At 40.6% G+C, this 16433-nt stretch overlaps 1 protein-coding gene across 8 annotated transcripts in view; it reads right to left on the reverse strand.

The window, feature by feature from the left end:
- Positions 1–328: 328 nt before the first annotated feature.
- The window catches only part of diaph2 (diaphanous-related formin 2), a 421028-nt gene continuing 404923 nt past the window's right edge, over positions 329–16433 (reverse strand). For 4 of the 8 annotated variants that reach the window (XM_085130728.1, XM_085130725.1, XM_085130720.1 and 1 more), the window contains 2 exons: positions 9622–9649; positions 329–4632 (listed from right to left, as the gene is read on the reverse strand). In XM_085130728.1, coding sequence (XP_084986854.1) covers positions 4494–4632; positions 9622–9649 — 167 coding nt within the window. In that variant the 3' untranslated portion in view covers positions 329–4493. The remainder of the gene's footprint in view (positions 4633–9621; positions 9650–16433) is intronic. The other 4 variants (XM_085130777.1, XM_085130755.1, XM_085130746.1 and 1 more) reach the window with 1 other exon arrangement.

The following is a 16433-nucleotide window of genomic DNA, read 5'->3' on the forward strand; positions in this document are numbered from 1 at the left end:
CACACTGGGAGGAGAAGAGGCTCGGAGAAGATCAGTCCCAAGACACGTCGAGAGAAGCGTCGCGTATTTCTGTGTGCGAGTGCGAGTGCACACGAGGAGCGGGAGAGAGCGCCTTGTGACCCGAGGTATACTTACAGATGTCAGCCCTTATTTTATGATGTCGCGCTGCAGCTGGGATGTGGGACATGGCACATGCAGGGAGAACACGCCGTTACTTGTGAGCAGACTTGGTGGTCGGTGGGCTGTAAAGCAAACGGTTAGGACAGGAGCAGCCCTGCCCTGCAATTTGACGCTCGCTAGTGAGACTCGTATAGACTGACACAAGCTGATCGCATGGGAACACATCATGGAGAGTTCATTTTTTTCAGAAATTGCTGCTCTAAAAAAAAAAAGACTTATTAACTTTAAAGTCAAACTGCCTAACACAGATTTAAACTGCTTTTTTTTTTTGACTGCCTATAAAAGAGAAATTCCAGAATAAATGTTTCCCCGGCTTACAAATTAAAATTCTTTAGTATCAAATAATAAACAAATGATTGGTTTGCTGCCCTGATTTTCCTCGTTGTCTAACACAGGTGGAGATAAGCTGAAGTCACAGTAGAGAGAAACGTCTGCAAAATGATTAAAATGAGAAACATTCCTTGAAATGTGTTTTCAGACGCTAGTAATTTCCCTAAGCTGCCATTAGACATGACAGCATTATCACTTTGCCTTTGACACTGTGCAAGATAAAGCAGCGAGGACACCAAGGTCCAAATATGTTGCTTTTATAGGTAGGAGCTGTCTCATTTATCATGTACTAAAACCTCGAGCTCTCTGTAAGCTCTGTCCATAAGTCAGAGGAGCAGGTATCTTCTGCCGTGCTATAAAACGAACTGAAGATGTAATTTTAGACCCAAGTACACAAAAGCAAGACAAAAGGTGAAGACTTGATCAAGAAACACTTGTGACGTGCGAATACAAAAAAAACGACTGGCAAAAGACGACGAGACAAAGAAGCTCACAGAAATGTGTTTATATAACAAAGTGGTTATTATTTAGTATCATATTCCATTACATAGTTTATGGAAGGACAGTGTGCATAACCATTTTGCTTTTTCATGTTTCTAAGGATACAAATAAACTTAAAATGTTACAAATATAAATGTTTCTTATGACAATAAAACATACTCGGTGACAACAAGAAAGGTAGGCAGGGATACAGCAGCTTACACACCGTGGTTGGACAGGGTTTGTCAACAGTTCTGAACATTGTTTGTTGATTCAGCCACAATTGTTCTTCCACAAATCAATAGTAAGCGCTAACAAAGTCGGAAAGAACTGGATATGTGGCAGCTGGGAACTATTTACCAAAAGAAATGCTTTGCAAATAGTTCACTCTGTTAGTGGCAACGTTGTATTTACGAATCTTAAACAAATCTTTCTCCGCCTGAGCAGAATAACTTGTGAGGTAAAGTGCACAGTCAGTGAGCGTAAGTGACATTTCAAACTTTTCATTTAATCACTCGCCACTGCAGAGAAACGGCACCTTTACCTTTATACCCCTGCCTCGCCATTCTTACCATTACAACGAGAACATCATCAGCTGAGGTTTGTTAGTAACAACCAGTAAGAGGATGGGCTGATTTCTACAATAACATGGCAGAGCAATTCAGGTTCATTGTCAATGGACTCTCTACTACTCTTCTAGAAAAAAACACATTATTCTGAATATTCTACGAGGTGGTGTGGGGGAGAAACACACGAATCACTCACAGGGTCAATGGAGATGTTGTCATTGTAGAAGTGTCTTGTTTTCACTCGTCGTTATTATTCAAAAACAAACGTCTTCAAGGTGAACACTGATGATCTGGAGCTTCTATAATGGCGAACATCGTAGCGCTTAGCTCAGCACGTCAGAATCATTACAAAACAGATTTTTAAATGACATCTCTAAAAAGATGCATGAGTGTTTTGATAAGAAATAACACTTGACTATCATAATAACATCAAATTTCCTACTCTGAATGACTTAATTGGATCAAAGTTGAAATAACAATTACAGTTTTAAAAAAGCTTTTGTCTGTACAGTTTTTCATAGTTTAGAGAAAAAAGCTAAACGAACACTTGGCAAATGTGGAAGAAAGTTGTTTAAATGAGCAAAAACAGAATAATTCAGTCAAGTTTTGTGAGAAAAACATCTTGTTACTGCGAACCACAAACCACTTGTTGTTTTAGCAAACACAGTGTCCCATCATAAAGGCGTAAAAGCACTAAATATCACTGTAGTTGGACGACTGATAAAACAATAGCCGTTATTAATTGCTTGAAACTGTGCTGAGGGCAAAGGTCAAGTATCTACTAGAAAGGGAAGAAGAATCACTGCAATCTCTGCGCCGTGTGCAACACGTCTTTAAAACTGCCATCAATGCAGAAAGCTCATTCTCTCTGCTTTCTCTGTATGGCTGCTCAAACCGTGTATTCAGAGGAGAATTAAATATGCAGACTTCTCAGAGTATTGTGGGTGCACCTTGAGCCGAGATGATGTGTAAAATTGCATTTTTAGAAGTGCGCAGGCTGGGAGAGGAGGCATCGTGAAACAGACACATCATAAGCCGCACTGGCAGATTGTTTAAATGAAAAAAATCTCCATCTATTCAGCCCAGGAGTCGAGCACGTGGAATCCTATTTTGCCTGAGTTCCTGTTCCGATTACTGAGCTGGGATGGTGCACACAGACGATTGCCCCAAACAGAAACACACAGACACACGAAGCCTACAGCTGAGTTCTGTTATTAGTACGCTAACCTGTCTGAAGGTGAAATGATCGCTCGTACCCTTAGTGCCGGGGAATCGGAGGGCGTTTGGAGACTCGCTTTCTAAGACAAGGATCATCTTGTCTACTGCGCCCCTCAGTCGATAATTCTGCTCGTGCCCGGTCTCCGTGTGGATTCGGCGGTTGTTTTTAGTAGCATCTGCTTACAGTTTAGGGAAGTAAGGGAACAAGGGCCACCCTAGGCATGAATACATGAATAAATAGTTCACGTGAAACGGTGTGACAGTGAGCCCATACAGAGAAACAACTTTCAACTATCACGTACACAAACGCCACACACCAGGTGACTGTTTGGAGGAGTTTGTCCACAAATCCCACCTCTTAAAACCCTGTTTGACCTCATACATTCAATCAGATGAATTTAAATGTTTTGGGACCTACGAGGGGTTTTTACATATTTATATAAAATCCTGTCTCATGTTCTACCAAATATAGATTATCTTATTCAGGTAGGTTTGGGAAAAGGTCAACATTTGGGATAAAACGGACCCTTTCGCAAAGTTAACCACATGTTAAATTGCAAGTATCTCTTCGTTTTTGTTTTGTAATCATAGAGACAAGTCCTACGTCAGGCACTGATGACAGCGCTGCCTTTCTGTAACTACTACAATAGGCTGCTTACATAAACACTTGTTATTTTAAACACTGGTTACTTTGTTTCTTTTTCTGGAGATTCCAGTGTTTAAAAACAAACCTTTTTACTGCTAGTTTACAGATTCATTTTTGGCCTTTATTGTACTTCAAACAGATTAATAATAAAATGATGGTAACGTTGTTGCTGAACACCTGATCACAGGAAAGGTCAAAAAGTTCACGTCAGCTCCTCCAGGCAGTTCGATGCATTTAAAAATGTGTCAGTCTCTCATGTTAGAAGCAAACGCGACCTTGGGACAGATCAGCACCCAAAGGCAATGTTAGATATTACACAACTAAAAATAAAATGCATCTTGTCAAAATGGAGATTACAGTTTCAAAATCCATGAGTCACGAGCTCTGAAATATCGGTGCAGACGGGGGCCAGCTCTTGTGGTTTTGTGGTTTATGCAATGAGCTGATTTACGGAGACGACTGGCTGTTGTGAGAACTGTCTCGATGTTGGTTGGAGGAGGTGCTGGCAGTAAGAAATTTTAAACAACTACTCCCTCTTTGATAAGAGCTCGGGGAGCTGCTCGAGAAAACATCAGCAGGTTGAAGGCTTGCCAACACGGGTGTTAAATCCCTGTTTTCCATTTAGAGGACAGCTGCCCCGCTGCTTGTTTGCAAAATAAAGGGTGTGTGGTATGTTCACGGGAATGAACTACTCTGCAGTCCTTCTTGGCATTAGTTCTTTCTTCAGTACGCTGCAATGTTCGATACGTGTTTCACGTCAAATCTGAGTGTGAAGTATTTTGATTACAGAAGGATTAAAGTCGAAGGCTTAGACTTGCAAGAATGAAAATGGATTTTCAAACAATCAAAACATTTCATTTCTCTGCAGTAACCTTAAAATGTATTGTTTTTAATATCAAACCAGCTAGAGAGGACACAAACATTTAAAGTGATGAACAATTCTTGAATAAATATGGAAAACGTCTGATGAACTGGATGAAAACGAAATTACTTCAGTCGTTTCTTTAGGCTTGTTTGTTCTGTACTTGGTGCTGTGTGTGTGCCACAGTAAGGGCTGGTCTGTCCCTCCTTCAGATGTCTTCTAGGTCTCCTCCTCGCAGCCCTCTTTGGCACTTATCTAGCGTCTTATAGTAGGCGCGGGTGATCATCGAGCTTGGTGATTTGCATTGTGCCGTGAGCGAGATCTTTCCAGGACTGCACGACGGTTGTCTGTTAAAAAAACCAGGAAGACAAAGAATAAAAATACAAAACGTGAGAATCAGAAGGAACATGAAAGCGCTGGTGCATTGATTCATACGAGCACAGGAGCTCAACCTAATCAAAGACTGTATAGAAAAACTAAAGAGGGCGAACAAAAAAAAGACAAGAGGAGAAACGTGAAGAACATCCAGGCTGATTGAGAGCAGAGCAGCAGGGAAGGAGGGAGACACAGAAGAAGCTGCTGGAGTGGAGGTGCTTGTCTCTGGTGTCATAGTAACTCCATTCAGCTCCTGATCCAGACTTCCACTCAAGAGCCCCTCGACTACTCTCTCATCAGATGCAGCATATGCACACTACACAAAGTAAATGCACCACGCACAAGAACTAATAACACTACAAAAATAATATACATATGGGCTTTTTCCATTAGACCAGGCTGAAGTGTTTTCAAGCCTGTGCGCTCTCTCCGTCGTGACACGTTTGCACCGTGGCCTCCCTGCAGGGGACAGGTGCACTGCAACAAGCTGCTGCGGAGGTGATATCAGAGCCGCCCGTGGCCAAACTACGTGGCGTCCTCACTGTCTTTAGTGGCTCAAATGTGCTGGAGATTAGAGAGACGTCCTCTGGTGCTCAACTGTCGATACTTTTGCAACTCTAGCTATGTGGTTCATTCACATGTCAACCTTGTATTACTGTGAACTGAATGTTTTCAGCTGCATCGAGTGCACTAAACACTTCCTGCTTCACGAGAAAAGCTTTTGTCTGGTGAACTGGCAAAGGCTCTAATACAGAACCCAGACAGAAGCATTGTGTTGTAGCTTTAGCATTAGAAAGATCCTTTGAGAAATGAAAAAGATCAACCTAAGAGTCCAAACTTCAAATGAAAAAAAGACTAACATGAGTCAAAATAGGCAGAAAAAATTCAATCAGATATGATTCGCTGCTAGTAACAGAGAATATGCCACTGTAGCACTTGTGGTCAGAAAGCAGGCCAGTCACACTTTGGGTTTTTCTCTTGCCAGTTCTATGACAGAGTCATACAAACACTGCCTCCTATGCTATCCAACGACGGCTGCCCAGAAATGCCCATGGCATCTACTGGGCAGCCAGGTGGCAGGTGGGGCTGAGCAGAACCAGGAAGCATAGCCATGGAGATGACTGCAGGCACACCCACACAGGACTCCCTGGTATTTCCAAGCGTGCCGTCGCCAATGTGCCCATTACTCAGTGCCAGCTGTAGGGTGCCAGGCGTCCCTGGCTGGGCGTTGTTTAATGGCACTCGCACCATCCATCATGTCAGGTAATGAGCTGAGAGTGACTGCGATGCCGACGAACACATACACAAACACGTTCGCACGCGAGATCCACACCGACTCCCACATTCACAGCGGAGAACAGCGAGCACTCCTTCAGACTGGATACAAAGCATCATGCAGATGGTGCACAGGAGGAGAGGGGGAGAAAGAGGGAGGGATGAAAGAGACCGAAAGGAAGACAGCTCAAGATGTTTAAGAAAAGCAGATAAAGGTCCTGCATCCTCAAATTATTTTAGTACAACATAGATTCATATACAATAGGCCACTGCAAAAGCTACCAGGTTGTGCCAGCGCATCCAAACACATCACGACCGCTTATTCATGTCCTCGTTTTTCTGTTCACAAGTTGTGCTTTATTGTGTAAGCATGACTTACACAACCTTCCTCTTTTCAAAGTAAGAAGCAGCATTATACAAAAAAGAAAGCAAAAATGGGGACAGTTTAAAAAACTAGATCATCCACAATCTATCCCTGCCAATCATTTGCAAGCCCAATTGCTGTAACCTCGTTTCTGCACAAGCAGTCCCCTTTAACCCTCATTCTATCAGAGGAACATGAAAAACAGAGCTCGGAGAATACAGACCCACTGTCTCTGATCTGAGGTCGTCTTGGGTTACATCTATTACTGTAAATAGGAAATGGGATAGAAAATAGGAATGGGAGAAACAATAGTGAAAGGGATCAAAGGCGGCTGTCTAAAGAAGGCATTATGAAGCATTAGATGAGTAAAATGACGAAAGACGAGCTAAAAAAATCTTTTAGAATCGGAAGAAAAATTGAATTTGCAGTACAAATATTATTTTCCTTTTAATAGATCATCATATCCAGTTTTTGAGCGATGACATTCTACACATTGCATTCAGGATACTTACCATCAATCAACTTGGTTTAGACTAGAGATGGCACGATACCACTTTTTTATGTCCGATACCGATACCGATATCATAAATTTGGATATCTGCCGATACCGATATGAATCCGATATAGTGTGTTTTTTAATCAGTAAAACTTTTTTTTTAATATCTTGCTGCTTTTTGTATAAGTTCATACTCAAGTTAAAAAACAACAACAACACTAAAGCTATTCTGTTATACCTGTATGTAAAACACACTGCACCCAAAATATTTCATAGATCAGCAACACTGATCAATCTAATAAAGTTAAACCTGCACCATCCTTCCTATTCTGGTATTTTAAAGAGTACTTAGCAGAAATATTAAGCAACCTAACTAATAGGGTTGCAAACTCCCAGCAAAAGAAAATAGGGAACCACCCTCTTCCTCATGATGCTTAATCAATGTAATCAACTTTAATTTGATGCAGGGTGAAAAAAATTCACAGAAATAAATTATTTTTCAAGAATAATTAAATAGATTCAACATCTTTCTTCAACAGAATTGCAGACTGCACAGATGGTACCTTCCCAAAGGAAAAAGTACTACTACTAAAAAGTACTAGGGTATATTAGACTTAACAGTTACTATATACAGTAATGGACTTCTATACATTTTACATCAGATTAAAACTTTGGGTGTAAGATTCAGATAATTATTAAATAATTAAAAGCTAGATATTTTAAATGAGAATAAGAAAGAAAAGTATGTCTTTGTGCCCCCTTTTGCCTGTTCATTCCCTATCGGCCCCCCTGGCTAAACTTTGCTAGATCCGCCCCTGCACAGTTACCAGCCGTCAGCTACGTAGAAAATGATCCTGGTCTAGAAAGTAATATTAAATTCTAACAACAGCTTATCAAGCTTAAACGTGCTGCTGTTGTTCAGCCGCTGGTTTCCTCTTTCTGGTGCAAAGTGGGCCAAAAACAAAGAAGAGAGACGGACTCGCGACAGAAAAGCCGATCAGCTGATCATTAAGCAGTTTCACGATTGAAGTAGCAGCAGGAGAGGGAGAGAAGAAGCAGTTGCTCTATATATCGGTTGTTAAGCTTAACGCGGGAATGCTTTACAAACATTCAGAGATGAACTTACACACTTGCTTTACTTCTCTCTGAGATAACTTCCTCGGAGATGAAATGTTTGCTAGCAGGCTACAAATACACACAGCCGCTCTATCACGTGACCACACTGCTCCGGCTCGCCATGTCGCCAAGTTTTGTGAGGTGCTTTTTTGATATTTAATGGATCGGATTACATTTTTTATTTCTCTCCGATATCCGATCCAGTAATTTAGGTCAGTATCGGACCGATACCGATACGTAATATCGGATCGGTCCATCTCTAGTTTAGACCAGTGGTTCCCAAACTTTTTTTGCTGGCCCCCCCTTGTTTTACAAGAAAAATGTTCGCGACCCCCCGTAGTAGTAGTTGTTTTTTTTTTCCTGTGTAATAATATTCAACATTGCTATCAATACATTTTTCAAAAAATCCCTCTGCAAAATGGGTTTAAAAACATAAACAACTGTGGGATCCTGTTTGTCTGTGATTTAGACAAACCGTGTCAGGATCAGCCTGATATTATTTGTATCCCACTGTAACTTTACTGTATAAAGAGCAAACATCTCCAAAATGTCAGGAGTAGTTAGTCATTACAACAAGTGTTTGTGAACTACAAATCAAGAATGTGGGATACTGTTTGTCCGTAATTTAAACAGCCCAGCGCTGCTCCCAACGAAGGGAAAACCAATCCTGCAGGGAGACCTACCTCGGCACCTGTGCAGGTGAAACCAAAGGGAAGATTTGCTTCACCATATCTTCTAGTCTTTGGCTCAGAATGAAGTTGGTTTGGAAACATATTCAGCGATGCTTCATCTCCTGCTTTGCGTTTCTGTGGGCGCCCTGTGCTAGCAGTGTCCAAGCGTTGTTTGTTTTTTTTGTTTTTTCCCTTTTCATGCCGCGCCCCCCCTGCAATGGCTCTGCCCCCCCTAGGGGGCGGGCCCCACACTTTGGGAACGTCTGGTTTAGACAGTCAACATTATTCGTTTAAAGTAAGCCACAGCGGTCAAAACAGGATTGCAGCCAGTTTACATCAGGCAGACAAATATGGATCTTCAGCCGTCCTCTCTGTTTACAGGACTATTTACAGATAACAACAATATTATTTAAAGTACAGATGCATAGCTAATTATATGAGAACAGTTGGTGGGCATTTGAAGAGAGTCACTTTGTATTCTGTGCAAACTGAAAAGAAGAGACCATTAAGGCGGCCACTTGTTGAAACCCTACAGGAAAACTGCCATAAACTGGAGGCAGCATTTTTGTGGAATAACAAATGACAAGTGCCCTTTTGGGGGTATTTGTGTCTTGCCTAACTGCCTGAATATATTGGAAAGCGTTCGTGAAAGACTTTGCAAAAAACGAGAAAAACTTCCAGCAAAATGCATCTCCCATCAGACGATTGGTGAATGGAGAGCTACTGGCTTCTCATAAAGACTTTTCTGTTCCTATGTTCAGGTGCATAAAAGCCCATCTTTTCCCACCTCACATCAATCTATCACAACAATTGAACAAACAGCAGCCATTTCTACTGGGAGAGAAACATTACTAGTAGCCTCTACTGAATTGAAAGCTCCAAGCACACACACACACATATACAGGAAGAGAGGGAAACAAAGTGAAACTGGGGAAAAGGAGAAGAGATCCACACAAAAGATGCTCTACAACTAGTTTTTTTCTTTTGGTGCGCTGATTGCAACTCTTTCTACTTGCATTGGTTTTGATGGCTTCTTTACCTGCTTCTCCCAGAGGCGACATCTTTCCCTGTTACAGTACGACCGACACAGAGGAGCACAGAAACAGGAGAGGAATTGACAAAAGAAGAGATATTCCATGTTACAACAGGGAGATGTTGGCATACCAGAACTTAATTAAATGCTGGCTGGCACTGTTCCTCAAAATGTTACTAAAAGCACCGCGGATGGCAGATGGAGGGGGAGCGAGCGCACATATACACACAACCTCCTTTTCTCTCTCACACCGACGCAGGGAAATACATTGTTCCTTTAGTGCTAGCAGAGGAAAATCCTTGCATGTATATCATGATGATCCCTGCCACGAGGGAGCGGCTCTGAATAAGACAAGGGTAATAGGAGGAGGAGAGGACGCCAGATTACAGAGCAGCGGAAAGCAGAGGCCTTTTAAGCCTGCAAAGTCAACTCCAACCTTCTCCTGACTCTTTGGAGGGCTTCCAGAGAGATGCCATTTCTTCATGTGACAGATGTTGTGTTATGTTAATGGCTAATTGCACTGAATTACATCATGATGCAGTTCTGTTAACTGCTAAAGTAGAAAAAGCCATCATTCATTCACCGAATGGGTTTCACATCGGATGCTCTGAGCCCAGTAAAAACCATAAGAAGGCACCAGACAATGTTAGGTAAATACTGTCTGGGTAGCAACTGCCCAACATCTAAACATGCCACTCATGTTCACTGACCCATATTCAAGGCCACAATAAAAAGATCATAATCAGCAGCCTTTTGTGTAAATAGCTTCAGCAGGAGAGTATCTGGAGTACAGACTGGAGCTGGAGCTCTCGTGGTAGCTTTGCATCGACTCGCTTTTTGGTTAAATAAGTTAGCGATGACACGATGCCTCTGACATGTCACTGCCTTTGTCTAATTCTCCCCGTCTGAGCTGCTCCGCACTTCATATTTTGATGAGTTGAAACATAGCAAAGGTGATTAAATCTCTGCTTGCTGCGCATCAACATGTTGTTTGCTTCTCTGCTGAGGGGGAAGCGTCTGCGGCAGCAGCAACAGGAACAGCCGCAGCCTTCTATCACTCCTTTTCATCTCCTTTACCTCCCGCCTCCCTCCCCTCTACCAGCCTCCGAGCTACAGAGTAATGGAACTCTGTACACAGAAACAAGATACGGCATATAAATGGGATGCAGAGTGAGAGAAGCTATTTCTTCTAACTGAAAATTATGACCCAGGTATCGCAAAACTACAGTAGTGGCAAATATAGCCCCTCGTTCGCTGGTAAGACTAATCGCCACAAATAAAGAGCAAGAAAGAAAACATTGTGCAGCTGAGTAAAAGGTGAGAGCAGCTGTGATGAGGTGAGAAATGCAAACATTGTGTCACAGTGTCCTGTGTGATGTTACACAGACACTCAATGATTTACAATAATCAGCTCAAAGGTGCAACAAGATTAAAGGTGCAACAAGCTTGTTTCTCCTGTTGCTCTATGAAGATCTTCTAAAAGTAAACAAACAAACAAAAAATCTGAATGCTTCAAAACTATTTTTACTCTGATTTTCTGTAGTTAAGATTTTTCTTTTTTGTTGCCACAAGCGGAGAATATCAACTGTAGTTTGCAGAAAACAAAGTTCGTCTTGCTTCTGGTAACAGAAGCTGAACAGATGCAGATGATTTTGTTGCAGAGTTGTTCTGAGTATCAAAACCCCCAAAACATATAAAAACAAAAGAAAACTAAATGAACTAATAAAAAAATGCTGTAATCCATCCATCCAAAACTATTTTTGGTGTCTTTATGTACACGTAACCATAAAAATGTAGAATTTCCATCACTATACTTGATACATTTTTCATTTCTACTCAGAGGAAACGCTACATGAAAAATAAAAAAGTGTAAACCAATCAGCTTTCATGCAAATGGACACTACAGTTTTTACAAGATGTACCAAAAAAGATGCAACCATAGGTAAAGTGTTACAATTCAGACATTCTACTCACATTTAATCTTTTAATTAGTTAATCAGTAACTGTGTTGATATATCCAGTTTATTTGTGTTTCAAATGCCCCAAATGACATTCACAAATTTTCACTACTATTTTATACTATTATTATAATATACATATATATATATATATATATATGTATATATGTGTATATGTATGTATGTATATGTATATATGTATATATATATATATATATATATATATGTATATATGTGTATATGTATGTATGTATATGTATATATGTATATATATATATATATATATATATATATATATATATATATATATGTATATGTATATGTATGTATATATATATATATATATATATATATGTATATGTATGTATATGTATGTATATATATATATATATATATGTGTGTGTGTATATATATATATATATGTGTATATATGTATATATATAATAATATAATATAATATATATAATATATAATATATATAAATATAATAATATAATATAATATAATATAATATATAATATATATAAATATAATAATATAATATAATATAATAATATATATATATATATATATATATATATATATTATTATATTATATTATTATATTATATTATTATACTATTTTCACTACTGTGAACGCAGGTATTTCCTTACAGTCAAAATGCAGCACGTTATCCACCACAGTGCAGCGATTTACACATTTGCCTATCAAGGGAAAGATCCCTGGTTTGATTCCCGGAGGAAGCACAAATCCCTTTGGGGATTGTGGCAGGAAGTGCATCCGGCATTAAAAAGAAACTGCCAAATCAAACATGCTGAGCTACCTGCTGTGGTGACGACCTTGTGAATACGGGAGCAGCTTAAAGTAGCTTCTTATCTATGACTTTTTATCCATTCACCTCCGCTTATCCTTTTCAGGGTCGCAGGGGGCGATGGAGCCTCTCCCAGCTGTCTTAGGGCGGGAGGCGGGGGACACCCTGGACAGGTTGCCAGTCTGTCGCAGGGCTAACAAATATACACAGACAACCATTCGCTCACGCATTCACACCTATGGGCAATTCAGAGTTTCCAGTTAACCTATCCCCACAAACTGCTTTGGATGATGGGAAGGAAGCCGGAGTGCCCGGGGGCGGGTAGAACCACGCAAACACAGGGAGAACATGCAAATTCCACACAGAAAGACCCCAACCAGATGGTGGAATTGAACTCAGGTGTGCTGTGAGGCAACGGTGCTAACCACCATGCTGCATGGCTTTCACATTTTAAATGTGCGCACTGTCTATAGCCAGTAATATACATTTTCTTACCGTTAAGTAACACCTAAAGGAGTGGGCTGTACACGTGTCAGGAGATCTGAGAGCGAGGGCGCTGCAATCTGGTGCTTGATGTGTTTTGGTGTGTTTTCTCAGCATGCCATAGCAGGCGAAGGCGATCAGACTGGCATGACAAAGGGAAATGTCTGAGACAGGTCTAGATAAACACGCTGAGGCAAGATACTGAAATTCTTCCACTTTCTGTATCTCTTGGAGCCTTCCAGTGTACACCGTGCTTTTTCATCCTGTATCCTTTTTCCAATTTTCTTCTCTCACTTTGTTCTACTCCCCTCCCCCCCTTTTAATCCCTCTCATTACTGACATTACCTCTGCTGTTTACTACAAAAAGCTGGCCACTTGTGGTTTCTAAACACCCAGGAAGCACAGGAAGCAAACCAGGCAGTAACACAGAGTCCTGGCTTAAAATGAACACTTAATCTTAAAGCATTCAGAGCTGGCAACCATGTATACGAGTTCCCATTCCTGCTTGACAGTTTGTGTACAGAATCTGAAGGCAAAGTGAGTTCAACAGAGCCTGTTGAGATAAACAGTAATGAAGAGAGGTTCGTAGAGAGCAAGGTGGTCATAACACATGCAATTGCTTTTGACAGCAGAGGGATGTGGTTAATCTTTCCATGCCTCTATCACCACTCTATCTCTGTGGGTACTTTGATGTGCATGCTTGGTAATAATAGTGACTGACCCAGATAGTGAATACAGCCATTCTTGTTCCCAGTAGCCCACGACTCTCACTACCAGGACGCCACTTAAGTTCTAAAATCCTCTTTGCAAAAACAGTGCTGTCCACCTTCACTGAGAAATCTCACCATTTTCGATCATTTAAGCTCCCTGTTTTGCTGCTTTCTACGCTTTGCATTTTTTCTGCTATACTGTGCGTAAATGTGGTACATCCACGCAGAACATACTGTCCCATACTAACCCGAGAGGAGCTTGCTCTAAGCTCCCTCTTGATTGCAAATAAAATATTTTTGAGGAGACTACAGGAAATCACTGCTCGTGCTAATAAATAAATGTTTTTTTATTTTTAATATAACTTTGCCTTCTCACCAGTGAAACCTTGACAGCGTCTACCAGGGACATAACAGAGAGAAGACACAAGGTTTTGCATGTCTGTCTTCCTTCTCTCACCCCAACCGGTCGCAGCAGATGGCCCCGCCCCTCCCTGAGCCTGGTTCTGCTGGAGGTTTCTTCCTGTTAAAAGGGAGTTTTTCCTTCCCACTGTCGCCAAAGTGCTGCTCATAGGGGGTCATATGATTGTTGGGTTTTTCTCTGTATCTATGAAGCGCCTTGAGGCGACTTTTGTTGTGATTTGGCGCTATATAAATAAAATTGAATTGAATTGAATTGCATGTGTTTGCACATAAAACCTGTCTGCACTACCTGCACTTAAGACTGTAACTTTATGTGTGTGGTAACCTAAAAAACAAAAATCCATGTTTCTTCTTGGAGCTTGGCTAACATTTGTTAGGTTTTTGACTGAAGGCAACATGCCTCACAGACAAAGGGTAGCACACTTTCCTCACTGGGCTCCTCGGGTTCAGAAATCTCCTTAAAATATCTCTGCAGGACTCGATTCCTCAGCCATGGAACAGCGCCTCTGAGCATTCTGGGATGCACAGACACACACAGCCCAAATGATCAGTTATATGAAAACGCTTTTGCGATCGATCAGTGCCTGAGGCAAAGCTCCCATTCATGATTGTCCTCTCAGCAGTCAGGTTTCAGGAGGGAAGCTTAAACCTAAGTATAACCGTGAAAGAAAACAAATATCCTTGAGAGCATATTCCTAAAACTGCTAAGCACTGCCCACCTGTGTGACTACTGTTTGAATTTACTTTATACTTTCTTGTTATCTCCCTACTTTGGCACAACACGTAAGTATACAGTGCAGCTTAGATGTTTAACATCTCGATCTGAGTAAAATGAGCAGGAGCATTTCCGCTTCATTTAAAAATGGAATCGAACCGCACACTTAGGGCCACGTTTACTAAATGGGGCACAATAACAAGTGTGAGAGCAATCCCCACGTACCACCGATAATTGTGGTTAGTTTTGTCGGTGATTTACGAGAGTCGCACTGTTTTCTAAACACAGGTGCAGTCGGTTCATTTGAATATGACGTGTCCAAGCTGCCGAGAGCTGCGCATTTTAGAGCAAGATCGCAAGCTGTGGGTAATTTACTGACAGAAGAGGCGCAGTTTGTTATTGTAATCAGGAAAGTGTATAATAATAGATCACACACGTGTACGTTAACTGTACGCTTGTGATTATTATGAAGGAAACAGACTTCAGTAATTGACAGACTCCAATGCAGGGCTGTAATCATGTGACATCACGTTCTGTAGTATTTTTGTATTAAGACAACTTACATGACTTCAGGGTATAAAACAAACTGGAAATACCATTTCATGGTCTCGTGTGTGAAATCTGTGATTTTATAGCTCACGTGTAGATCCACCACTAAAAACAGTTGTTTTAAGTGCCCAGCTCCTAGTGAAAAAACATGTGCCATGTCTTGGGTCCTATAATTACATTTAAGTGTAGTTTATTAAGGTAAAACATGTTTTTAAATGTTATTTGAACTCCGTTGTGCAGATTGTGAAATTCCCGCCACAGGAGCCACAGCATGTTGAAAAGAACCCAACGCCAAAAATCGAAGACGTTTTCTCGCCACTGGTTTTGCGTGACTTCTTAGGTGTGAGGTTTCAGGTCATCACTAAATTCACTGAGCAAATTTAGTGTTTTGGTAATGTTTGGAAGTCACATCTTCACCTGGCTGTGAGAAATGTCTCACTCTTCCAACACGTGCTCTTAAATTTCCATGTCTCCTATGTGTAGCAATATCAAGCACGTAAAATGAGACATCTTCTTTTTGGCATTAACCCTTTAAGACCTACCATCGAACCAAGTCCGCCAGAGCTTATATTATATGTTTACATGCTGTGGAGCCATTTTTGGGAGCATTTCAAGTTGATATACATCAATACAACCATTACAGCCCAAATTTTAATAATATGTCTGCATTAAGTGCATAGTAATTACATAAATTGCAAAAAAGTGCAATAAACTACAAAAAAATTGAAAATCGTTTTTGTTTTTTAACATATATTTCTAGTTAGAGAAATTTAAGAGGTTTATCCCTCAAAACTGTAAATACAAAAAAGTTGCACAAAATAGTTTCCCACCACAAGAAATTTATTTTGAGTGTCTTCATAGTTTTATTTTTGAAATACACCAATTTTTATACACTGCAGGAAAAACGAAAATAAATATTATAATGCAAATTTGCAAAAAAGCAGCATATGCATCAAAATAAACTATTTCCAGCAGTGCAATATGAGTCCTAAGCATCCCAGAAACCACACAGAAAGTCATAAAGTCAAAGATAACTTTTAAAAACACCAGTATAGGCTCATGAGGCCCTGATGGTAAAAAAATACATTTCCGTGAAAATGACGTCACTTCCTGTTTCGGGCAGGTCATGGCAGACATGCAAAAGTTCGCGCTGACGTCTATTTCAATGTGG

Source organism: Neolamprologus multifasciatus, chromosome 2, assembly GCF_963576455.1.
Source record: "Neolamprologus multifasciatus chromosome 2, fNeoMul1.2, whole genome shotgun sequence".
NCBI lineage: Eukaryota > Metazoa > Chordata > Actinopteri > Cichliformes > Cichlidae > Neolamprologus > Neolamprologus multifasciatus.